This window comes from Eschrichtius robustus, chromosome 5 (genome assembly GCF_028021215.1).
Source record: "Eschrichtius robustus isolate mEscRob2 chromosome 5, mEscRob2.pri, whole genome shotgun sequence".
In the NCBI taxonomy this organism is placed as follows: Eukaryota; Metazoa; Chordata; class Mammalia; order Artiodactyla; family Eschrichtiidae; genus Eschrichtius; species Eschrichtius robustus.
This window is the reverse complement of record NC_090828.1, coordinates 22549962-22577735: the sequence shown is the minus strand read 5'-3', so window position 1 is coordinate 22577735 and position 27774 is coordinate 22549962. Positions and strand designations below refer to the sequence as shown.

Sequence of the window (27774 nt, the reverse complement as noted above, 5' to 3'; positions counted from 1 at the left end):
AATAGAAATCAAAACAGCAGCCTCGTCTAACTCATTCCTATTGTGGGTAACTTAGTGATGGTAAGTGTAATTGGCTCTCATTGTAACGTGAGGCCCAATGAAGTCACCTTAAACATAGGAAAAGGAAAATGCTCTCCTCCAAAGTATAATTCTAGTTCAAATGCTTATTCATTACATTCCTTTTAGAAATCTGGACTGATTATATGGCGTTTCAAAGCTCTATTTTTACCGCGTGAGTCACAAAAAAGAACTCATTGGAAAAAAATGCCTACCCTCTTTCCCCCCAAACCCACCCCACACTGCCCTGAAATGCTTGCTCTTCAGGTGCTGAGTAGATATCCCATGGCTTCTGAGAGTGAGAGCAGCTGTGGAGGCCATAAATTGTTGCTTCCCCAACAGTGCTCATACAACTAATAATTTCAGCAGCCCCTCTAAAAACAGTTTCAAATATAACATTCCCTCCGAAGGCCTGCCACCAAGCGCTCCTTTACATGTGATAAGATGACAGTATTTGTCAACTCTGCGGATATTTTTAATTCTCCATCACAAATTATGCAGCACAAAAATCATGATCTTCATTTAGCTGATAAGGAAAAATACAAAGCTGCTTAATTTAAAATGAATTCCAATTAAATAGAGTGAACAAGTTTAAATGCAAACTCCTATCTCTGCAAAGGGGAACTGCAGAAGGAGCTGAATATTTTAAGTTAATTAGTATGCTTTTCTGTTTCTTGAGAAATTACATGTCGATGACTTACAGGTGTATCAAATGGAGCAAATGTGCTTTCTAAAAGATAATGTCAATGAGGGGAACATTCTGACTGAAGAATAGTTTCAGATTATGAGACAAAGGCAGAGGCAAATACATAACATTTACTTCCTGAAGCAGATGACCACTCTCTAATCAAAGTCTTCCATTCCACAGTCTCGACAATTATATTCCCAAAAGATGATACCTGAGGAATCTAGCGGAGGACAAATGAGACTCCCAAGTTCCAGAATTACACAAACATTAGAGATAATCTTTTCTGAGTTTTAGAGCCAAGCAAATGTTTAACCAAAAGTTCTATTCCTAGAGATTTTTCCCAATTTAAGCAAACTGTTGAAATGACTACTCCATCGTTTATACATGATTTTACTATATGCTTCCTTAAGTAAATAGTGTTTCCAAAGGCATAAATTAACTGTCAGAAAGATAATAAGACAGGATAAAAGTTATTTTCAAAAGAGCCCAATCCCTCAAAGTCATGTCAAGAAACATGGTTTTCCAAACATATCTTGTGTGAAGAATTGGGGGGAAACCTATTATTATAGATTCTTAACCATCAAGTACAACTTCACCAATTCAGAGACCCTCTCCCAAAAGCATCTTCTCAGAGCCTGAATTTTCTCAGCATATGAATCACTCAGAGGTGGGGGAAGGTTAGACATATTTTCCAATGAGGTCCCATAAAGAGGGATGACTCTTTCTTACAAAAAACCTTTTTTTAACGACTACGACCACCACTTGAACATGTGTACTAGCAGTGAGTGAGCTACCTTACAAGGTAACTTGGCTCATTGTTGGACACCACCAATTGCAAGAAGGATTTTAACTTGTTGAACACAACTCTGGAGTTGTAGTAAGTCACATCCTGAAAACGACTTCTGGTGGCTAGAAGGAATACTAATCACCACCCTAACAAGGAAGTTCTTTCACATTCTTCAAAATGTTTTTGAAACACAGAATTCAATTTGGTTTAATAAATATTTTGTATATAAAAAAGAAAGCTTATATTTCTCTAGTCTTTTTAAATTTAGAAAGAAAATTTAAAGTTGAATTAAAAAAAAAAAATCTGTCCTGTGATTTTTCTCCCTTAGGTCATTTATTGGAATTAAGCAAAATGTGCACATTAGATTTATTATACCATCTCTGTCTGTGAAATTGCTGCTGCTCACAGATAAATCATCAGGAGTTGAGATGCCACTGGTACTGGAATTTCCAATTTTCTTCTGTGTTAAGTGCTCAAGACTCATATCATTATTCTTCTGTGACCCTTTAGTCAAGTTCAGAAAGACCTAGAAAGAGAAGCCAGAACACTTCATTAGTGTAAAACATGCATGTGTTTTCTAGTTTCTTTTTTTTTTTTTTAACATCTTTATTGGAGTATAATTGCTTTACAATGGTGTGTTAGTTTCTGCTTTATAACAAAGTGAATCAGTTATACATATACGTATGTTCCCATATCTCTTCCCTCTTGCATCTCCCTCCCTCCCACCTTCCCTATCCCACCCCTCTAGGTGGTCACAAAGCACCGAGCTGATCTCCCTGTGCTATGCGGCTGCTTCCCACTAGCCTATCTTACATTTGGTAATGTATATATATGTCCATGCCACTCTCTCACTTTGTCCCAGCTTCCCCTTCCCCTTCCCCGTGCCCTCAAGTCCATTCTCTACGTCTGCATCTTTATTCCTGTCCTGCCCCTAGGTTCTTCATGACAATTTTTTTTTTTTTTAGGATTCCATATATATGTGTTAGCATACGGTATCTGTTTTTCTCTTTCTGACTAACTTCACTCTGTATGACAGACTCTAGGTCCACCCACCTCACTACAAATAACTCAATTTTGTTTCTTCTTATGGCTGAGTAATATTCCATTGTATATATGTGCCACATCTTCTTTATCCATTCATCTGTCGATGGACATTTAGGTTGCTTCCATGTCCTGCCTATTGTAAATAGAGCTGCAGTGAACATTGTGGTACGTGACTCTTTTTGAATTACGGTTTTCTCAGAGTATATGCCCAGTAGTGGGATTGCTGGGTCGTATGGTAGTTCTATTTTTAGTTTTTTAAGAAACCTCCATACTGTTCTCCATAGTGGCTGTATCAATTTACATTCCCACCAACAGTACAAGAGGGTTCCCTTTTCTCCACACCCTCTCCAGCATTTACTGTTTGTAGATTTTTTGATGGTGTCCTGTTTTCTAGTTTCTAAGCTCAATTTTGATTTTAAATTTTTACCATATTTATTGAGACAAATAAGTACGACTTTAAGTGAACATTTTTGAGAGTGACTTTAAGTGAACATATTTGTATGTGAAAGATATGTGTTCTCTAAGTGAAGCAACATGTTTGTTCTCAGAAGTCAGTCTTACATAACAATGGTATTGAGATAATTTTAAGATTTTCTGATTTTGTAAAATGTTTTTTTTTAATTTTTAAATTTTTTGTAATCAAAAGCATCTTTATTTTTGGTTCCCTTCTTGAAATGTTTATTTATTTATTTATGTTTAAAAATTTATTTATTTTTGGCTGCGTTGGGTCTTCGTTGCTGCATGTGGCTTTCTCTAGTTGTGGCGAGCGGGGAGTGCTACCCTTGGTTGCGGTGTGTGGGCTTCTCATTGTGGTGGCTTCTCTTGTTGCGGAGCATGGGCTCTAGGCACGTGGGCTTCAGTAGTTGTGGCCTGTGGGCTCTAGAGCGCAGGCTCAGTAGTTGTGGCGCACGGGCTTAGCTGCTCCGCGGCATGTGGGATCTTCCCGGACCAGGGCTCGAACCTGTGTCCCCTGCATTGGCAGGCGGATTCTTAACCACTGGACCACCAGGGAAGCCCTGAAATGTTTACTTTTAAATATTTCTTTTCTTTCTAAAAAGAACTGTTCACATTTATTCTCAAGGAACAGCAAGTTAACCAGTTTTAAGCAAAAAGGAAATGTCCAGGTGTACCTCTTCCATGGTGGTATCTGAAATGCCGTAGCACCCGATGTTGAGGTCACTCAGGCCATTGTCCAGTGCTCTCAGGAGTGAAAGATAGGCCCCTGAGACTTCGGTGCTAAACAGAGGGAGCACGTAGACAAGCTCTCCCCCGATGTCCTCCTTGAGGTAGGCTTCAGGGAGATGTGACTGAATCACTGCTGTCACAGCTGTCGTGTCACACACTGTACTTGCATTTACATTTGGACTCTAGAGACGAAAAGAGAAGTTAAGAACTCCCCTGTCTTTACACTGTAGTGCCCAAGGGCCCCAATCAGAGGGCGGCAAGTGCTTTTAGGCCAGTTCAGACCTAAGCCAGGTAACACATCCCTCCTCTCGTGGCTTCCCGTCCCACTTGGGAGCCCTACACTTGCCTGTACGTCACTTTCTACTGGCTCCCCTCTCCCACCTCACCCTGTCCCTTCTCCAACCTCCTTGCCCACCATCCTCTTTTCCCTCTTATGTGCTCCACCCTAGTGACAACAGACTCTTTCTGCTGTCCGATGCTTCAGGCTCAGGCATGCTTCCTCCTCAGGGCCTTTGCAATTGTTCCTTTGCCCCAGATAGTGACATGGCTCACTCTCTGCCTGGCCTCAACTCTTGGCTCAACTGTCACCTTCACAGAGACCCCCTTCTCTTACTACCCTACTTAAAACGGCACCACCCAGCATTCCCCATGCCCCTTCCTCTGCTTTATTCTGCCCATAGCATTTATCACCTGCTAATATTCTAAATACTATATTTATCAATTTTACCACTTGAATTCCCCACACTCCATCAGAATATAAACTCCATGAGGGCAGAGATCTTAATATCATCAGTTCACTGTTGTATCCCCAGCGCCTAGAACAGTGTCTTGGGCACGTATTTAGACATCATATGCACCTAATACCTAAGTTTTTGAATGAATTAATGAATATAACAATGAACTACTTTTTTGTATTTTGGAAGTCACATCCTGATGATCAGATATAAAATAAATGATAGTAGTCAAAAGCTTTCTAATGGCATATACATCTGGCACAGTATTGATACCTATGCTATTTTAGGTGGTACAGGGAGCCTTAGTAAGCATTTTTGTTCTTCAAAGATGTGAAAGCACCACTGGCCTGTCTGTATTTATCTCCACATTGCCATTCAAGGAATACTGGTCAGAAAGTGAATACATGACTGCATATTCTCTTCATTCGCTTTTTATAGAGCAGAAAATCTAATTTTTAGCTTTATAGGCTGAAATGCTAGGGAAACTAACAGGCTGATCCTCCGTCAGTAACCTCAGTACAGACCTTTCTTTTATCTAGCACATGGGTTCTCAGTGTGCAATCGCAGACCAGTAGCAGCAGCACCACATGGGCTGATGTGGACCTTGGCAGAAATGCAGTAAATTCTGGAGCCTCATACCAGATCTACTGAATCAGAGACTCTTGGGGGTGGAGCCAGAAATTTGGGTTTAACAAAAGACCTTCAGTGGTTCTGATACTCGCTCAGTTTGAGAAACATGAACCTAACAGATTAATTTTAGCAATGAACAAAGTTGGACAGATTCTGCTTCTGTTTCGTACAAAACTTAATTTACGGGCCCATAATGAGGTATGTTTTCTCTCCTACAAACCTTTTTCTTGGTGAGTGTGAGGTGATACCCGTCCCCAAAGGCTTCCTTGAGATAAAATGGTGACCCGCAGCAGCGCAGCCCACCCTCCTCCAGGAAGGCGATGCGGTCACTCAGCACTTCAGCCTCGTCCAAGTGGTGTGTCGACAGAATGATTGTTCTGGCTTGAAAATACAGAGGAGAACAACCAAGAATGAAAAGTGAAGCTGCAGTCCCCAGGATGTATTGAGTTAGCACAAGTAAATCCTGTGATTTATGAGGAGGAGAGTCATGTTTTATGGGCTAACTGAAAAACTGATCAGAGGAGCTTTCAAAATGAGAAATTCAGACAGGGTGTTCCTAAATATTTTTCTTATAAATTGGCAGCAAACACACACTGGTTATGCTGTAAGGCTAAATGTCCATACTCTGTAGTGGGGGCAGCTCCTCCTAATCCCTTAGTCTGTTCCCTTGGCTTCACTTCCATTCTCTCTCTTTCTTTCTGTCTCTCTCTCCCTCCCTCCCTCCCTTCACTATGAAAAAGCAGTAATTTTAAAGACTTTTTGAATATTCCTCTCTGATTAATCCACTCCACTCTGATTGCTCCTTTGCTTCACATCCTGTTAGCACTTATTTAGTCTGTTTTCAGTTTATTTTCATTTGTGTATGCTTGGTATCTCTAATTAGATTCTAAGCTCCTCTAGGCAGAATTTGGAACTTCTATTGGATTTGCATGCTCTCAAAAGGGCCAGTTAAGTACTCAATTCACAGTGGGCATTATAAAGATATTAACTAATTGATCCAGAAATTTAGCTGGGAGAAGAGAAGACCTCACAAAAGGAAGAGCACACCTTAGATCTTTAATGCAGATTATAAACAGAAAAGGCTTTCACTTCTTTGCGTGCATCCCAGAGGGCAAAATTATGACTGTTGCTTGGCTAAGTTATACGAAGATACTCATACCAGTTTTGTTCTTGGATATAACATCCCATATACTTCGGCGAGAGCATGGGTCAACTCCAGTGGATGGTTCATCTAAAATTACCACCCTTGATCCTCCAATTAGAGCTATGGATATGGATAACTTCCTCTTCATTCCTCCTGACAACGTTCCAACTCTCTTATGACGATGGCTATATAGTCCAGTATCTTTTAAAGTCCTTAAAAAATGATGGATAGTGGTTATTTTTTTTACAGACAGAAAATGTGAACAATGGAAAAATACGAAAAGCACCCTAAATGAGAGGTATTCACTAAGCAACTATTATGTGCTCAGCAAGGTAAACTATTGAAGATTCATGATACAGTTTTCTGTTACTTATCATCTAGCTGGAGGTATAAAACTAATACTCAGAAAACAACATAAGGAATATATGGCTCATTATTTCATTCATTTGACAAATAGTTATAGAGTGCCTGCCTATGTTCTGCCAGACTGTGTTTCAGGTGCTGTGGAAAGGCACTGAGCCGATAATGTTCCTAACCCATAAGGAGACTATGTTCTAGTATGTGTGTGTATCAGGAGGAATGCTGGGGAAATTCAGTAGATAAACATATTCCCAAGTAAGCTTATGATATGCTATTTCGTGATAAGTGTGATTAAAAAAAAAAATACAGTGTATATGAGATGAGTGCCTGGGATATGCTACTTTAGGCATCTACTTTACACATGGTGGTCCCCTCAGAGAAGCTGACATTTGAGCAGAGACCAGTAAGGTGGAGGAGTAAGTCAAAGGGCTGTCTGGAGAAGGCTGCTCTAAGTAGAGGGAACATGGGAAGCCCTGAGGCTGGAGCAGGCCTAGCATAACTAAGTGTGCGCCTGGGTGAGCGTGCCTAGAGCAGAGTGAATGGGCAAAAAGCAGAAGGAAATAAAATCAAAAGGATTGGAGGCAGGTCAGGAAGTGCCTCATAGGCCTTGGTAAGAACATTCCTGAGTTTCACACCGAGTGTGGTGAGAAGCCATTAGAGGGTTTTGACAGAGGAGTGACCTGGTCTGATCTGCAGTTTAAAAAGGTCACCTTGTCTGCTCTTTGAATAGACTGTACAAGGGAAAGTAGAAGCTGGGAGTCCAGTTAAGACCAGTATGGTAGGGACTCCCCTAGTGGTCCAGTGGTAAAGAATCCGCCTTCCAATGCAGGGGATGTAGGTTCGATCCCTGGTCGGGGAACTAAGATCTCACATGCCGCAGGGCAACTAAGCCCATATGCCACAACTACTGAGCTTGCGTGCCTCAACGAGAGAGCCCGCATGCCGCAAACTACAGAGCCCACACGCCCTGGAGCCCACACGCCATAACTAGAGAGAGAAAACCTACGTGCCACAACTAGAGAGAAGGCCGTGTGCCACAACTAAGACCCGAGGCAGCCAAGAAAAAAAAAAAGACCAGTATGGTAGCCACGGAGATTAGAAACAGAGGATTGGGGGTAATATGGGAGTCAGATGAAGACAGTTAAACAATTCCAGTATAATAACTGGCCAGTGAGGATAATGCCCTTAAATGTATACAATACTAGAAAAGTAGAAAAACTAAAAACAATTGTTTCCTGAGAAACTGTCTCCTACTGGTATTATTACTATAGCTTGACCTCTTTTTGAGAGGAGTTACCCACACATGTTCTCATTGCTGTCATATCTGACCTTTTTACTTCCTCGTGCAGCTCCTTTTTAGTCCAGTGAGGAGCTTTGATGGAGCCGTATAAGAGGAGGTGCTCCTTGGTAGTGAGGTAACTGAACAGGACATCATGTTGCATGCAGACCCCCAGGTTCTTCCTCACAGTGTGGAGATCTGTTTTGATATCTTTTCCATAAACAAAGATGGTACCTGCTGAGGCATCAAACAGCCCAGTCAACAGGGAGCTGGGAATGAAGAAACCATAAATTAGGTGTGAACCAGAACTCTTGAGTTAGATTTTAGGACTAAATGTATCTCAGTTGTTAGCAAAAAATGTTACAGTGTATCTTCCCAGGCCAGGTCAAGCTATGAAGTAAAATGGGATTAACTGGGAATAAAAATTAAAATTACTTTTACGCCTCTAATAATTTAGAGTGTGATAGAAACACTATGTGATGATGATGATGATGACAGTGGTGGGGTGATGGTGGTAGTAATGACAGAAACGGTTGCGCTTTTTAACTGCAAATGCACTCCCTCCTTGAGCAAACTCCTGCACTTCCCTGGCATCAGGTAGTACCCATACGCAATTAAGCCTCAAATTTCTGTTTTTCACATGAACTTTGGTCATCTTCAGTCTCTTACTCTACCCTGTGACGAGAATATTCTCACCTACAAACTCCTCACCATATTTCAGATGGTCAGTAAACTGGGGAGTTATTTAATATCCATCTTCTCCACTAAAATGTAAGCTCCATGACGTCAGGGAAAGGACTTGTTATCTCACCACTCTCAGTACCTAACTAGTGTCTTGCACGTAATAGATCTTAAATGACTATTGCGGATTAAATAGGGAATCAATATAATATGTAATTCTTCCCATAAAAACACATTAAAATCAAATAACATATTTCTTTATATATTCTTTATATTCAGAAAACTGAAATGGGGACTTTCTCAGCTAAAATTATAGCCTCTTCAAAATCCTTCTCCATCACTTTTCTTCATTGTCCTCTTATTACTTGTTAGAAATCTTACATTTTAAGCACTGTATTCTTACTAGAAAGCCAACTCTGAATTGAAACAGGTCATATAAATGAGAGTAGCTGCATGTTCACTCATTTCATAACTCTCCTTTGTGCCCTTTTATTTACTAAAGATTAATTTGTGTATGTTTTGGCAGTCACTGAGCTTACTCACGATGATAGCAAATAGCATAGCCAACAACAGACACTTGTTCTCAAGTAAGGCCTAGAGCACCAAGAGCATCTTAGAGTGGACTCCAAGCTAAGCCCAGTAGAGCACTGGAGGTGAGTCACAGAAAAAAAATTCAAAAGAATGTCACTGTAAAAACATTTGAATCTTCTCCATTGGGATACAGGAAAACGCTAGTTCAGTGAAGAGAGAGAAAGAACAGCCCATGTACCACTTGTGGACTTTTTGATCTATGTCTGATAGCTGGTGATTCTTTTCTTTCTTCATGAATCCAGGCAAGGGTTCCCTGTAATAGAGTGGCTGGGGCTGAGTGCGTTTATACCAAGGCTTGTGAACCCAAACTGGTACACGGGCCAGGATAAAAACGCAAAGAAATGAAATAGACTGAATGTATGAGGCAGTAAAGATTGGTGGGGACCAGGGATGAACCAGAAAGTAGACGGCCCCTTTGAGAACAGTCACTAACAAGCCCCAAAACATTGTCTCTACCTAAGCCTGTAGATCCAATGTTGCCAGAACTTCCTATTATCTAAGAGATAGCAGGAATACTTATTTTTATTGAAGAACTCTCCCATTTTTAAATGCTGGCACTGAAATTAAAAATTTTGAGAGGTACCAGCGTGCCAATATTAGGTAGACCAAATAAACCTATCTGGTGGGTCTGATCTGGACTTTGAGCTCACAATTCGGACCTTTGATTTAGACTCCATTTTACAGGAAACAACGTGAGCTATCTTAACCCATCTGGGAGCTGTAACAACTTTACATTTATGAAAGAGGTGAGGAAATATTAAGTAATACGCTTCCATGACACCTAAGTGTTGAAAAGTAACATACATGGTAGTAGTTTTCCCAGCGCCATTGGGCCCCAGCAATGAAGTAATATGCCCTTCATAAAAGTTCAGACTGAGGTTAGCAACAGCAATTTTTGAGCCATAGTTCTTTGTGACCCCATGCAGGGCAACCCCAACTGTGAGATCTTTAGGTTCAGACTCAGTGTTGGAGGGAAACATGTATTCAGGACCTGGAAAGAAATTAAGAAAAGAGTTGTAAGCTCACAAGGAAGAAAAATGAAGCTAGAGTTAGACTTTTCGTTAATTAAAAATTGAAGACTATAAAAGCACAAGCCTCAAAGTAAAAAATAATTCCAGGAATAAATGATCTATTATAGTCTTCAGCCTTCTCACTTGTTTCAAAAATGAATGAGAGTGTTGGAACCACTCTAAGGTTTATATTGCCCTTCTCTGTCAGAAAAAGTAGTCTCAGAATATGGCATCATAATAATGAATCCTCCTTTATTCCACAGATCTCAAATATTCAAAACACAATTTTAAGGCTTGGTCCTCCAATTGGACAGGATGATATCTACTTACAGAATAAATGTCTACAGTGACAAGGCTCACTCAGATCTGTGGTTTATAGAATCGGTTCATTAATTACTCTCTACATTTCCTTCAGGCATCACAAAAGGACCACTTATACGGGTCATCCTTACTTTATAAAGCTGACACTGCTCACCCAGTGTCAGTAAAACATGAGCCTTAAACTGTCTGTTCAGTGTTGGTGATGGGTTATGCTAAATTATCCATACTTGTTACTTGGTTACTCCTTATGACTAGTGACAGACGGCTGAGGTGAGGGGTGCAGACTGGGGCCAAGGAACAAAGTTTTTCTCTGTGTGAATCTAACTGGAACACAAAGGGATCTGCAATCTTGGCCTAATTAGCACCATACGCTAACCACCTGAGCTAATGAGCTCAGAAAAAGCCACAATTTAATCTCTCTAAGAGTCCAAACACATATGTGTAGACATAGTCATCCATGACTAAAAGGATAATTTTGCCATTTAGAAAAAGATAATTAAAATCACTAGTCATGTAAATTTTATATCACTTCTCTCATAATAATGCATGTTGTTGACCTACTTGTCTTACTGGCAGATGGTCTGGTGTTCTGCATCATGATATTAGTAAACATAAGGCCATTGCTTTTCTCATGCTTCACTTCTGCACATCCCAATCGCTCCTTCCAATAGGAAGGAAGGAATGGAAAATACCATGGAGCTGCCATACCATATGTACCTGTAACAAAAATGTATTAGGAAAAGTAATTATTAATTGATTGTTAACATTAAGCATCAGAAGCTAAATAACAGAGTACTTACTATACAGTGTTCAGGAAGTATTTTCATTTTTTTTGACACTATATAAAACTAAAGTGGTCTCAGTTTCCAAAGTAAAGTAAAAAAGATAGCATTTCAAAAAATTCTTTCTTTTTTAAACAGCTTCATTGGGTATAGTTACACACCATAAAATTTAATCATTGTAAGTGTAGAGTGAGATGATTTTTAGTAAATAAAGTTGTGCAACCATAACCACAATCCAAAAATTCCAATAACTCCAAAAATTTCTCCCATGCCCTTTGCAGATAGTCCCTACTTTCAACCCAAGTTAAAGGCAATCACTGACCTGCTTTCTGTCTCTATATTACCTCTCTTTTACAGAAATTTTATATAACTGGAATAGAATAATAGTCTTTTATTCATTTATAGCATCAAAAACCTACAAATATAAATAAGGCTTAATGGAAAAACTCCTGATCATGTTGAAGTTTTAACCACTTGAGACCTAGGAGGGGAATCCCACTAGTCTTGTTCCATTAGAACTGGATAAATTCTCCTTAGAATTAGGAGACTTGATTTTTGACGTATAATATCTTGGTCTCCCATTTGGAAAGACTGGATTCCGTGCTCCTTAATTCACTCTGTCCTTTAAAGGTACATCAGAGAAAAAAAACTCAACAGTGCATTATCTCATCCTGGAAAATTCTGTTTAGTTTTGGGATTTAAGTATTTCTTTTGGGGATGATATGTGGCAAATAAAAATATTAGAAAATATATACTAGCAGATTTATAATAAATATAATTTATTACCATAAAAAAGCATGTATCTATAGGAAGCATGTTCGTACCTGGGAAAACGTTCCTGACGTACCAAGCAATAAGGAAATAAATGAAAGAGTCGACTAGGATTAGACAGCATAGCCAGCCAAATGAAGTGGTGTCATCCTGAACTGGGGAACTGTACATATTTTCCCACTGAAGACCTAAGAAGTGAACACATAGATTTATTCTTCTGTGAGACATATTGCAGGTGTGAAAGATAAAATCCAGCTGTAAAGGAAGTGAACCTACCAATGCCCTGCTCCTCATATCGTGCAATGTACTGACTTGCATAGCTGAAAGCTGTTGGGGACAGCAGGTTCTGTGAAGAAAATCAATGGCAATGATAGTTCTTGTAGATTTCACACATTTCGCCCAGAGGGATCTTAACATACTTAAAACTTTGGGCACTTATATAGATAAAACTGACATTAACTCTCTAAGCATATTTAAAAACACAGAGGTCCCTTACCAAGCATGCTACAACTCTGGAAGAAAAGGAGAGGAAATAGCAGAAAACAAAAGCAGTAAAATTATAACTTAAAAATATTTATCAAAAATCCAAAATATATATATCTAAACTTATTAAATGTTGCTTAGCAATTTATAAAACCAGTAATAATAGGGTAATGCAATGTTAAGGCTAGTATCAAATGAAATGTTAGGGGCCAGAAGGTGTTTTTACTTCAGAGGTTGACTTCAAGTAATAGAAGTTTTATGCATGAAAATATACTAAAATGTCAACTGAGTACTAATAATGCAACAAATTAAAAATTTAGATGTTGTTTAAACTCAAGGTGGTCAATGTCAAATGAAAGTTATTTATCACTTTCTATTTCCATAAACAGCAAAGTTTTAACATGACTCTCAGTCAATGATGAGCTTTACTTCTGCTTTCCAAATTTCAAAGTCAGTAAACTTAATGCTTTCGTTAAAATTCTTAAATTAATTCAGTACTTTAATTGAAAAAGCAGAATTCAAAATTGATTATATGCTCTCAGCGTGTTTGTCTTTATGCCTGTATGTTATATTATATGTCATAAAAACCATGAGAATTATTCATTTATGAGAATAATGCCAGTTATAGAGGCTCTAAGATATTTAAGGAATTGGGCCAAAGAGAAGTCAGAATTCTTGATGATCTTCAAAACTTGATGTATTACATTTTAACTGTTCTTTCTTCAGGTACTATCTCTTAACAGCATCACCTATTATAGTTTTAGAAACCGTGGAGGAAAAGTTTTCTTTTCATGGTCTTACACTTGTATGGTAGACAATGATGTAACTGACTCTCATTAGGCCAGTTACTCATATTTTGCAAACACTGAACTTTTACATTTAGATAAGTGTATTCTCAGTTGGAGAGCCAAAACCACCAAAAAAGGTCCATTCCTTTCACACCGTGGCCATTCAGTTGTGACAGCTGACTCACCATGAATACTTTTACTATGTAGCTCAACTCATTCTCAATTGTAACCAGAACAATAAATGGAAAAAAGGCAATGATGTAGATGAGGCTTCCAATCAGAGCTGCAATGTTGGTGTTGTTGAAGAAGACACTGATAAGGTAGCTCATGGCAAGAACTGAGAAGCTATAGTCCGAAAAATACAGGAACAAAATGAACCCATTTGTTTTAGGAAGAATATTGCCAAACTTGAGTATAATGATGAGGATGATGATGGTAACCAGTAAAAATCCAACACTCTCTATAAGCCAGGCAAAAAAGTGGCTGGAGGAGTTTACACCCATCATCTTCATGTACTGTAAAAAGGAAAAAGTGTTAGCGCCTTCTTAAGCTAATACACACTTAAATAACAATTATTCCTGTATCATTCCAAAATGTCCATGAGACTCTTCATACACATGGAACTAGGCATTTTAATGATTTATCTAAGTCTAGTATTTGTCCATGCTTGCTATGTGAAATTAATATGACCATTTATTCCAGCCTACCTTAGATTGTATGTTCCCGGAGTGCCCCAATATAATGAATGATTTGGATGGTGAGGTTTGTTTTGTTTATTGACAATTTCATTTTATAACTGGTATCTAAGTGATGTCTCCAGATTAAACTAGTTTAGAATAGACCATCAAACTTTACGGTATACCCTGCAGAATTTTACAACATGAATTTGACATTTGTGCAGGCATGAATATTTCAAGCTGGTGAAAACCCATGGTTTACTTCAAATTCAATGTAGGGACTGAGGTAATAAAACTCCATAACATTTTTACTAAGCATGAATGAAAAACACAATCAGTATTCATATTCCCGAGAGAATTAGAATAGACCTGATTCCTAAGAATTTAAAACAAGCAAACTTTGAAGGGGGACTTTCTGCCTTTTGACATAACGTCCCCATCCTTAAAATCCCCAACAGTCTAGGTCAGGTTTGTCATCTTTGTTTTCCAAAAAGATGTCCATGAACCCAAAATGAACTCATGTATCTCAGGTAATCTATACCTCTCTCTCTCTCAGTTGATATTCTTTAATAACCCAGTGATATCCTTAGAGACCAAGGTATTCCACCAAGGTAGAAAAACAGACCAGCATGTTTGTGCATTAACTCAAAAGGATTCTGAAAGATCTGAAGTCCCTAGGACCTTGGGTGTCTTGAATTTGGTGACTTGAATTTGTACCTGGTTTCTAATTTTAACAACTCTTGATTAATGTTAAGCTTATGAATGTAAATTCCATTTTAAAAAAGAACAAAAGAAATGTTCCACTAACAGCTTTATAATCCAGTATTTTTTTGGTAAAATCAAGGATTTTCAATGTCCTCCCTTTAAACCTAACTTGTCCAGGAAAAAAAAAAAAAAAAGGGAATGTGCCAAATCTTTTGCTTTACAAGCAAAATTGTGAATTTTACTTTTTAACCTTTGCAACTTATTACATTTTGATAACTCTGCTGCTCCAGTTGTTACCATGGAAACAGCTACCTGACTGGCAAGAGTCTAAGCTGTGGGCCTTAAGCTAATCACCACTGTGGAAATCCTGTGACTTTTCCTCTTAACTTTGCCCTTTTCCTCACCCTCTTCTCTCCTACTACTTCTCTCCTCCCAGACCCTGCCACCCTTTGCAGTAAAGACTCAATCTATGTTTCCATAGGAATAAATGTGTGGGTCAAAGTAAAAAAATCAGCATGGAGTGAAGATTCACTATGGAAGGTTTTCTCCATTGCTATGTATCTATCATTGAAAAGAAAACTACATTTTGGTGTGAAAAAGACCTCACAGATCTTATTTTAGCAATTCTTTCCCTGCACCCCACCCCATCTGAGAAATTACCATGTCATGTTTGACACATTACATGTGTCATGTTTGATGACTTCATTTCAGAGATAGTCACCAATTTTTTGGTGACTTACCAGTTGTTTGTATTTTGACGTTTTTACTGAGTGTAATGCCTATTTGAATATAATTAAATGGTGAGTTACAGAACCCATATAACACCCCAAAGCTGATATTCACCACCTAATTTCATGTGACCTACACAAAAAATATTCCCCCCCCCCCCATAGCAATGTAGGTCAGTAGGAGGCAAGTCACTATATTTTACAAGGTGGATATACAATATCAAGGACTCTATCAAGGACATGAAATACAGCTGACTTAATGTATAAATATGTTTTCCTTCCCTGACAATGGATAGCTTCAGTATAAAACATTTATATACCTAGAAAATTCTCCATTCATAGCCTTGTTAAAAAATAATTTAGCAAACCCAAAGACCAGGACTGAAGGTGTTGATCACCGTAATTTTGAAGTTTTCAAGGCTCAAGATCAGATTTCTATTCCCAAGAGTTGGTAAAAGTTGGAGACTGATCATTGCTTTTTATCAAAACAGATCAGGTTAGGTACTTCCAAAAGTGTTTACTACTTAACATTCTAGATCAAACTTCAGTGTTAAACTTCAGGAGTTTATGCCATGAGAAGAACAGCTGTTATTCATAAAGAGAAAAGGCAATGAGACCATGTAAGTCATCCATAAATTATTCAGATTCACTGCCAACTTCGAGACAATCAACAAGACCAAACTTGCTAATGGAAGGTCACCCACAGAGAACGGCTGGCGTCAGTGTCTCCTCAGGGTGACAGATTCAGGTGTTGGCTTTGTAATCAGAGTCACTTTTCTCAAGCCCCCCAAACCTGCTGGAGCAATTCATCAATATCTGATAACGTGTTACTCAGGAAAACCCCTCTGCACAGTGGTCAAAGTCTGTTCCAGTTCTTGGCAGAAAATAATGACAAGAAAGAGATTCTTTAAGATTGTGGATAAATGTGTCACATTCAAGAGAAGCTTATGCACAGGGATTGACATTAATGCTGTCAGGAAAAGAAATCATAAATATACATATATTTACTTGACAGCAATGTCTTCATTCAATTCAACAAGAATGTCAAGCACTGGTTAATAAGAAATAATATTTTCTACCTCAAATTTTATATCCTTTTATAGATATTTATGTTATTGTTTTTAGTTAAGATATAAAGGATATTGTGATCATTACTTGGAATAGTCCAAATTCTCACTAGTAGGATGGATAGTGTGTACTAAGAAGACATAAAAAAGAATAAATTAGGCAGAAGGGGAGAGGCAGCATGACCAAAGGAGGGCCTCTGGGGTGTGGAGTTCTGGAGTTTGGAGGAAAACATATCCCCTTTCTCACAGAGCTGAGGTTGAGGAACAGTTGCCTGGCTGCATAGAGTGAAAAAGAGAACCTGGGTGGGAAGGTCTCCATGTCACTTACTGTGAAAAAAGTAGAGGCATAAAGAGGCTAAATAATTAGTCAAAAATGAAACAGCCAGGAGACCTTCACGATGGCAGAAGAGTTAAGACGTGGAGATCACCTTCCTCCCCACAAATACATCAGAAATACATCTACAGGTGGAACAATTCCTACAGAGCACCTACTGAACGCTGGCAGAAGACCTCAGACCTCCCAAAAGGCAAGAAACTCCCCCACATACCAGGGTAGGGCAAAAGAAAAAAGAAAACACACACACAAAAGAATAGGGATGGGACCTGCATCTCTGGGAGGTAGCTGTGAAGGAGGAAAAGTTTCCACACACTAGGAAGCCCCTTCACTGGCAGAGACTGCAGGTGGCAGAGGGGGGAGCTTTGGAGACACGGAGGAGAGTGCAGCAACAGGGGTGCGGAGGGCAAAGCGGAGAGATTCCCGCACAGAGGATCGGTGCCGACCAGCACTCACCAGCCCGAGAGGCCTGTCTGCTCACCCGCCAGGGCAGACGGGGGCTGGGAGCTGAGGCTTGGGCTTCAGAGGTCGGATCCCAGGGAGAGGACTGGGGTTGGCTGTGTGAACACAGCCTGAAGGGGGCTGCTGCGCCACAGCTAGCCGGGAAGGAGTCCGAGAAAAAGTCTGGAACTGCCTAAGAGGCAAGAGACCATCGTTTCAGGGTGCATGAGGAGAGGGGATTCAGAGCACCGCCTAAACGAGCTCCAGAGACAGGCACGAGCCGCGGTTACCAGCATGACACCAGAGATGGGCACGAAACGCTAAGGCTGCTGCTGCAGCCACCAAGAAGCCTGTGTGCAAGCACAGGTAACTATCCACACCTCTCGTCCTGGGAGCCTGTGCAGCCCGCCACTGCCAGGGTCCCGTGATCCAGGGACAATTTCCCCAGGAGAACGCATGGCGCGCCTCAGGCTGTCGCAATGTCACGCCGGCCTCGGCCACTGCAGGCTCGCCCCACGTTCCATACCCCTCCCTCCTCCCAGCCTGAGTGAGCCAGAGCCCCCTAATCAGCTGCTCCTTTAACAACGTCCTGTCTGGGTGGAAACAGACGCCCTCAGGCGACCTACATGCAGAGACGGGGCCAAATCCAACGCTGAACCCAAGGAGCCTTGCGAACAAAGAAGAGAAAGGGAAATCTCTCCCAGCAGCCTCAGGAGCAGCAGATTAAATCCCCACAACAAACCTGATGTACCCTGCATCTGTGGAATACCTGAATAGACAACGAATCAGCCCAAAATTGAGGCGGTGGACTTTGGGAGCAACGATATATATATTTATTTCCTTCTTCTCTTTTTGTGAGTGTGTATGTGTATGCTTATGTGTGTGATGCTGTCTGTATAGCTTTGCTTTTACCATTTGTCCTAGGGTTCCGTTTGTCCGTTTTTTTTTTGTTTGTTTGTTTGCTTGTTTTGTTTTTGTTTTTAGTATAGTTTTTAGCACTTGTTATCATTGGTGGATTGGTTTTTTGGTTTGGGTGCTCTCTTCTTTCTTTTTCTTTCCTTTTTAATTACTTTTTAATTTCTTTTATTTTTAATAATTATTTTTGATTTTAATAACTTTATTTTATTTTATTTTTTTCTTTCTTTCTTTCTTTTATTCTCCCTTTTCTTCTGAGCCATGTGGCTGACAGGGTCTCGGTGCTTCAGCTGGGTGTCAGGCCTGAGCCTCTGAGGTGGGAGAGCTGAGTTCAGGACATTGGTCCACCAGAGACCTCCCAGCTCCACATAATATCAAACGGTGAAAGCTCTCCCAGAGATCTCCATCTCAATGCTAAGATCCAGTTCCACTCAACGACCAGCAAGCTACAGTGCTGGACACCCTATGACAAACAACTAGCAAGACAGGAACACAGCCCCGCCCATTAGCAGGGAGGCTGCCTAAAATCATAATAAGGTCACAGACACCCCAAAACACACTACCGGACGCAGACCTGCCCACCAGAAAGACAAGATCTAGCCTCATCCACCAGAACACAGGCACTAGTCCCCTCTACCAGGAAGCCTACACAACCCACTGAACCAACCTTAGCCAATGGGGGCAGACACCAAAAATAACGGGAACTACGAACCTGCAGCCTGCGAAAAGGAGACCCCAAACACAGTAAGTTAAGCAAAATGAGAAGACAGAGAAACACACAGCAGATGAAGGAGCAAGGTAAAAACCCACCACACCAAACAAATGAAGAGGAAATAGGCAGTCTACCTGAAAAAGAATTCAGAATAATGAGAGTAAAGATGATCCAAAATCATGGAAATAGAATGGAGAAAATACAAGAAACGTTTAACAAGGACCTAGAAGAAATAAAGAGCAAACAAACAATGATGAACAGCACAATAAATGAAATTTAAAATTCTCTAGAAGGAATCAATGCAGAATAACTGAGGCAGAAGAAAAGATAAGTGACCTGGAAGATAAAATAGCGGAAATAACTAGTGCAGAGCAGAATAAAGAAAAAGGAATGAAAAGAATTGAGGACAGTCTCAGAGACCTCTGGGACAACATTAAATGCACTAACATTCGAATTATAGCGGTCCAAGAAGAAGAATAGAAAAAGAAAGGGACTGATAAAATACTTGAAGAGATTATAGTTGAAAACTTCCCTAATATGGGAAAGGAAATAGTCAATCAAGTCCAGGAAGTGCAGAGAGTCCCATACAGGATAAATCCAAGGAGAAACACTTCAAGACACATATTAATCAAACTATCAAAAGTTAAATACAAAGAAAAAATATTAAAAGCAGCAAGGGAAAAGCGACAAATAACATACAAGGGAATCCCCACAAGGTTAACAGCTGATCTTTCAGCAGAAACTCTGCAAGCCAGAAGGGAGTGGCAGGACATATTTTAAGTGATGAAAGGGAAAAACCTACAACCAAGACTACTCTACCCAGCAGCGATATCATTCAGATTCAACGGAGAAACTAAAAACTTTACAACAAGCAAAAGCTAAGAGAATTCAGCACCACCAAACCACCTTTACAACAAATGCTAAAGGAACGTCTCTAGGCAGGATACACAAGAGAAGAAAAGGACCTACAATAACAAACTGAAAACAATTAAGAAAATTGTCATAGGAACATACATATCGATAATTACCTTAAATGTAAATGGATTAAATGGTCCAACCAAAAGACATAGACTGGATGAATAGATACAAAAACAAGACCCGTATATATGCTGTCTACAAGAGACGCACTTCAGACCTAGGGACACATACAGACTGAAAGTGAGGGGATGGAAAAAGGTATTCCATGCAAATGGAAACCAAAAGAAAGATGGAGTGGCAATTCTCATATCAGACAAAATAGACTTTAAAACAAAGACTATTACAAGAAACAAAGAAGGACACTACATAATGATCAAGGGATCAATCCAAGAAGAAGATATAACAATTGTAAATATTTATGCACCCAACATAGGAGCACCTCAATACGTAAGGCAAATGCTAACAGCCATAAGAGGGGAAATCGGCAGTAACACAACAATAGTAGGGGACTTAAACACCCCACTTTCTCCAATGGTCAGATCATCCAAAATGGAAATAAATAAGGAAACATAAGCTTTAAATGATACATTAAAAAAGATGGACTTAATTGATACAGACATTCCAGCCAAAAACAACAGAATACACTTTCTTTTCAAGTGCTCATGGAACATTCTCCAGGATAGGTCATATCTTGGGTCACAAATCAAGCCTTGGTAAATTGAAGAAAACTGAAATCATATCAAGTATCTTTTCTGACCACAACGCTATGAGACTAGATATCAATTACAAGAAAAAATCTATAAAAAGTGCAAACACATGGAGGCTAAACAACACACTACTTAATAACCAAGAGATCACTGAAAAAATCAAAGCGGAAATCAAAAAATTCGTAGAAACAAATGACAATGAACACACGATGACCCAAAACATATGGGATGCGGCCAAAGCAGTTCTAAGAGGGAAGTTTATAGCAATACAATCCTACATCAAGAAACAAGAAACATCTCAAATAAACAACCTAACCTTACACTTAAAGCAATTAGAGAAAGAAGAACAATAAACCCCCAAAGTTAGCAGAAGGAAAGAAATCATAAAGATCAGATCAGAAATAAATGAAAAAGAAATGAAGGGAACAATAGCAAAGATCAATAAAACTAAAAGCTGGTTCTTTGAGAAGATAAACAAAGTTGATAAACCTTTAGCCAGACTCATCAAGAAAAGAAGGGAGAAGACTCAAATCAACAGAATTAGATATGAAAAAGGAGAAGTAACAACTGACACTGCAGAAATACAAAGGATCATGAGGGATTACTATAAGCAACTATATGCCAATAAAATGGACAACCTGGAAGAAATGGACAAATTCTTAGAAAAGCAGAACTTTCTGAGACTGAACCAGGAAGAAATAGAAAATATAAACATACCAATCACAAGCACTGAAATTGAGACTGTGATTAATAACCTTCCAACAACCAAAGCCCAGAACCAGATGGCTTCACAGGCGAATTCTATCAAACATTTAGAGAAGAGCTAACACCTATCCTTCTCAAACACTTCCAAAATATAGCAGAGGGAGGAACACTCCCCAACTCATTCTACGAGGCCACCATCACCCTGATACCAAAACCAGACAAAGATGTCACAAAAAAAGAAAACTACAGGCCAATATCACTGATGAACATCGATGCAAAAGTCCTCAACAAAATACCAGCAAACAGGATCCAACAGCACATTAAAAGGATCATACACCATGATCAAGTGGGATTTATCCCAGGGATGCAAGGATTCTTCAATATATGCAAATCAATCAATGGGATACATCATATTAACAAACTGAAGAATAAAAACCATATGATCGTCTCAATAGATGGAGAAAAAGCTTTTGACAAAATTCAACACCCATTTATGATAAAAACCCTCCAGAAAGTAGGCATAGAGGGAACTTACCTCAACATAATAAAGGCCATATATGACAAACCCACAGCCAACATCGTCCTCAATGGTGAAAAACTGAAACCATTTCCAGTAAGATCAGGAATAAGACAAGGTTGCCCACTCTCACCACTATTACTCAACATAGTTTTGGAAGTTTTAGCCACAGCAATCAGAGAAGAAACAGAAATAAAAGGAATCCAAATCAGAAAAGAATAAGTAAAGCTGTCACTGTTTGAAGATGATATGATACTATACATAGAGAATCCTAAAGACGCCACCAGAAAACTACTAGAGCTAATCAATGAATTTGGTAAAGTAGCAGGATACAAAATTAATGCACAGAAATCTCTTGCATACCTATACACTAATGATGAAAAATCTGAAAGAGAAATTAAGGAAACACTCACACTTACCACTGCAACAAAACGAATAAAATACCTAGGAATAAACCTACCTAAGGAGACAAAAGACCTGTATGCAGAAAACTATAAGACAGTGATGAAAGAAATTAAAGATGATACAAACAGATGGAGAGACATACCATGTTCTTGGATTGGAAGAATCAACATTGTGAAAATGACTATACTACGCAAAGCAATCTACAGATTCAATGCAATCCCTGTCAAACTACCAATGGCATTTTTCACAGAACCAGAACAAAAAATTTCACAATTTGTACGGAAATACAAAAGACCCTGTATAGCCCAAGCAATCCTGAGAAGGAAAAACGGAGCTGGAGGAATCAGGCTTCCTGACTTCAGACTATACTACAAAGCTACAGTAATCAAGACAGTATGCTACTGGCACAAAAACAGAAATATAGATCAATGGAACAGGATAGAAAGCCCAGAGATAAACCCATGCACATATGGTCACCTTATCTTTGATAAAGGAGGCAAGAATATACAATGGAGAAAAGACAGCCTCTTCAATAAGTGGTGCTGGGGAAACTGGACAGTTACATGTAAAAGAATGAAATTAGAGCACACCCTAACACCATACACAAAAATAAACTCAAAATGGATTCGAGACCTAAATGTAAGACCGGACACTGTAAAACTCTTAGAGGAAAACGTAGGAAGAACACTCTTTGACATAAATCACAGCAAGATCCTTTTTGACCCACCTCCTAGAGAAGTGGAAATAAAAACAAAAATAAACAAATGGGGTGTAATGAATCTTAAAAGCTTTTGCACAGCAAAGGAAACCATAAACAAGACGAAAAGACAGCCCCCAGAATGGGAGAAAATATTTGCAAATGAAGCAACTGACAAAGGATTAATCTCCAAAATTTACAAGCAGCTCATGCAGCTCAATATCAGAAAAAACAAACATGCCAATCCAAAAATGGGCAAATAACCTAAATATACATTTCTCCAAAGAAGATATACAGATTGCCAACAAACACATGAAAGAATGCTCAACATCATTAATCATTAGAGAAATGCAAATCAAAACTACAATGAGGTATCATCTCACACCTGTCAGAATGGTTATCATCAAAAAATCTACAAACAATAAGTGCCGGAGAGGGTGTGGAGAAAAGGGAACCCTCTTGCACTGTTGGTGGGAATGTAAATTGATACAGCCACTATGGAGAACAGTATGGAGGTTCCTTAAAAAACTAAAAATAGAACTACCATATGACCCAGCAATCCCACGAATGGGCATATACCCTGAGAAAACCATAATTCAAAAAGAGTCATGTACCGCAATGTTCACTGCAGCTCTATTTACAATAGCCAGGACATGGAAGCAACCTAAGTGTCCATCGACAGATGAATGGATAAAGAAGATGTGGCATATATATACAATGGAATATTACTCAGCCATGAAAAGAAATGAAATTGAGTTATTTGTAGTGAGGTGGATGGACCTAGAGTCTGTCTGTCATACAGAGTGAAGTAAGTCAGAAAGAGAAAAACAAATACTGTATGCTAACACATATATATGGAATCTTAAAAAAATAAAAATGGTTATGAAGAACCTAGGGGCAGGGCAAGAATAAAGATGCAGATGTAGAGAATGGACTTGAGGACATGGGGAGGGGGAAGGTTAAGCTGGGACGATGTGACAGAGTGGCATGGACTTACATATATTATCAAATGTAAAATAGATAGCTAGTGGGAAGCAGCTGCATCGCACGGGGAGATCAGCTCAGTGTTTTGTGACCACCTAGAGGGGTGGGATAGGGATGGTGGGAGGGAGACGCAAGAGGTAGGGGATATGGGGATATATGTATACATACAGCTGATTCACTTTGCTATACAGCAGAAACTAACACACCATTGTAAAGCAATTATACTCCAATAAAGATGTTAAAAAAAAAAAGAATAAATTAGCATTCAAAAAAAAAAGAAGACATAAAAAAATTGCCTCAAGTGAAGCACCACAGGACTACAGACTCTTGCGTAATTCTTGGTAATCTTGTCTGCCGACCACAGATATTTTAGGTTACCTGTCTGAACTGAGAGAGAGGACAACTCCAAAATTTTGTCTCCAAAGCAACATAAACAATCAAGTCCCCATAAATGACTTATATTAGAGCAAATAGATGAAACTAACCATGAAACCGAGGACATAATGTGAAAAACAACTCTTTGGTGTGATATAAAATCAGCTTTTGTACAGATATAATATTTTAATTTTAAAAAGCAAGGAATGCAGAATAAAACTCAATTGCAAGACATTTTGAAATAGTTTTTTTTTAAACTACAGGCTTCATTTTATCAATAAACTTATTGGGCATTAATATTTGTGCTAAATTTCTTTAACAAGTTAAAGGAGTTTACTAGAATCATACCATAACAAGTTCAAAGGTGAATGGCTTCACTGAATTAGCAACTGACCTGGTTTCTCTGCCTAGCTGTGACAACAATTACAGAAGGAAAAATGTTTTGTTGGTTTGTTTGTTTACTTTTTTATTCAATTGGGAAAAGGAAACAGAGAATGGGCAGCTTTAGATCTTAGTACATATTAAAATGTTAATATTAAAAAGTGATCTTGAGTCGCTGGTAACCTAAGAGTCTATCCACCATCACCTTCAGGAGTCGTTAGGAGTCTAGGCTACTAAAATAAAATTGTGAGAGAGAAGGTAGCTATGACACGGAAAAGAATTGGTCAGAAGTCCAGACACTTGAGTTTTAGACCCAGGTCTACCATTAACTAGCCCATAGTTTTCATCAAGTCACCTCTCACTTTCTGGGCTCAGCTTTTTCATCTTGAAAAAGGAGGAGGTTAGTTTAGAACTGTTGGCAGAGGAGGGAGGCTGAGCAGGGGCATTAGAAATATTCTACTCATTCCACACCAGCTTCCATCAACTCATCTCACGAATAGACCATATTCCTTTAAATTTACGACACTGCTAATTTTAAGATGTGTCATTATTTTACATGCCACCAAGAAAGAAAAATCACTGCCAAATAAATTATGACACCCTATCAAATACATCTCAATTTCAGAGGCTTTAAAATATGAAAAAAAAAATCATTCTTAGAATTGATAAAAAAATGAATAATCGAATATCTCTTCTGTTCTGTCAGTGAGAAAGTACATTCTGGAAATATAATGCTGAATGAAGTCTAGATGACAAGACTCAGAGAGTTTAAGGGACTGGGCCCAAGTGAATATGAACGGGAAGACTCAAAGCCTTATTTTCTGATTCCAAGTTCAGTGATCTTCCACTATGTAACTTTGACCCCCAAGACCCAGCTAGTTAAATTTTGAAAGTAGATGCCTGCAAAATGAAGACACAGAGCTACCAAACAGAAACTGGTTCATTGTTAAAAATGTCTTTCATGTCTTCTATTGAGAAAAACTCTTTATTGTGCTTTGATGTTTTTTGATGCCATCCATAGATGCATTCAGAGAGTACTATTTATTTATTTATTTATTTTTGGGCCATGCCATGCAGCATGTAGAATCTTAGTTCCCCGACCAGGGATCGAACCCGCTCCCCCCCTGCATTGGAAGTGCAGAGCCCTAACCACTGGACCACCAGGGAATCCCCCAGAGAGTACTATTTTCAAACCAAAATAATACAGAATGCATGTATTTTACATATACATATATAACATATACATAATAGACATATATCACAACACATATATACACACACACATGCTTATATTTACTTATATTTTTAAGGCAGATTATTTACTGTGCTGTAGAAAAGAACTCAGTTTCTATCACAGTTTTCTATTTCAAAGTTTTCCTTTAATTTGTAAAGATTCACTTCTGAGTACCAGGAACCTGACAGAGAAATATAAGGTAGGAGCTTACAGCCAAAGTTATGGTCCAGGGCATGGATTCGAGTTTCTAAATTGGGGTTAAGAAAACATTGTACACAGTCCTGAAAACAACGGGGCTCAAACCAGTTGATGAGACTTTTACCAAATTATAACTGAAATATAAAAATGCAGCTGAAGATCACCCAGAATTCAAATAGGAAAGGTAAAAAGTGTGGGTTCAAACTCTAGGACAACCCTGGAAGTCTGATGTTGAGCTGACAAAAACATAAAGCAGTAATTTGTACTTTGTAAGGAGAAATAATCAATTGCCTAAAAGCACTGGCAAAGTAAGTCTGAAAAGTACAATTGGGCTAACAGGCTACTCTAACCTCATTGTTTCAGATTGTCAGCCAGGCCTGCAATAATTATTGTCCCTCAGTTTTGAAATGTTTCCGCTATCTTGTCACTTCATGAGTGAGTGTAAAGAATGGGCTCATTACAGGATTAGCAGATAAAATTATTTCTACTGTAATACAATCAAACAATCACACAATGCTTCTTCATAAATTCTAAAAAGAAGTGAGATATTTTGGATTTGGGGATAATGATGAAGAATATGCTCAAGAAGAGATCATGCTTTACATCCCAGGTCCTGTCTTTCATCGTCATATTATTAACCTAATCAGTAGCATAACGTGAAATTCTTAGTCTCTATAAATCACAAGTCAGTGAGAGAGAACTGAAGGAGACAAGGTATACTGGAAAGAGAATTTGCTTCTTGAGAGCTGAAACAAGCCATATGTCTCTGTCCACGTCCAAATCTGTATCTATCTATATCTATATCTATGTCTGTATCTATATATCTGTATCTTCATTTGGACTCACTTAGTTACTATGCCAACAATTTTCCTGCCTTAATAGTTATTATTGTTATTATTTAAAATTCTTTTGTTAAATCCTAAGTCCTACAGGTAACTTCTTGGGCAAAAATTACTGTTAGGATCATAAATCGTACTCAGATTTTATTCAGAATTACTCAGATTTCGTTTTTCAGAAGCATTTATAAAATAACTTCTACACAACTTTTTGAGAAGACAAAATATTGCCATACCAGCTGACTTAATGTTTCATAATACATTTTTCCATCTAATTCACCAGGTATGGGTCAGGCTTTCTGAGTTTGCTTAGGTATGACGAAAATCATGGTGATTAATTATATCCATGTACAACTTATTTAATAAGAGATTCTCAACATACCTCATGAAGTCGGAGGTCTTTCTCATAAACAAGTTTTTTTACAAATGCAGCTATAAATATAACCCAGGCAACCATGAGCACGATTGGAAGGGAATAAGAGACACTGGTTAGGAAGCTGTAAGGAAAAACAAAAACAAAAACAAAAAAACAAAAATCCAGTGACCAAAATGAATGTCACACTTGCAGATTTTAACGTATAAAGAACACACTCCCTCCTACACTGAAATTATACTCCTGTTCTGAAATTGAGACTAATTATTATTACGACTCTTTAATTTATGAAGTGTGAAGCTGACTTAACAGTAAGTGAATGATTTTCTTGCTGTACTGCTGCAAGAGTAAAACAGTTCTGGATTGTTAGATAACATTGCCAAATTGTTTAAAGGGTGTTTGTGTATGTCCTGTTCAGGAAAATAATTATTATACAGATATAACTGCAAGGCTCTAAGCCCTTCTGTCTAAACTAAATTCTTATCTAAAAGGCAGATTTAAAATTAGATGATGATTGGTTTACCTAGCTA

At 38.7% G+C, this 27774-nt stretch overlaps 1 protein-coding gene across 1 annotated transcript in view; it reads right to left on the bottom strand.

The window, feature by feature from the left end:
- Nucleotides 1–27774, bottom strand: part of ABCA12 (ATP binding cassette subfamily A member 12) — a 181308-nt gene that overhangs the window by 35065 nt on the left and 118469 nt on the right. The window contains exons 23-33 of the mRNA XM_068543786.1: nt 27254–27368; nt 13521–13850; nt 12341–12410; nt 12118–12252; nt 11082–11228; nt 9985–10171; nt 7959–8177; nt 6285–6481; nt 5346–5506; nt 3707–3943; nt 1908–2058 (exon numbers count right to left, since the gene is read on the bottom strand). Of these exons, the coding sequence (XP_068399887.1) occupies nt 1908–2058; nt 3707–3943; nt 5346–5506; nt 6285–6481; nt 7959–8177; nt 9985–10171; nt 11082–11228; nt 12118–12252; nt 12341–12410; nt 13521–13850; nt 27254–27368 (1949 nt within the window). The remainder of the gene's footprint in view (nt 1–1907; nt 2059–3706; nt 3944–5345; nt 5507–6284; nt 6482–7958; nt 8178–9984; nt 10172–11081; nt 11229–12117; nt 12253–12340; nt 12411–13520; nt 13851–27253; nt 27369–27774) is intronic.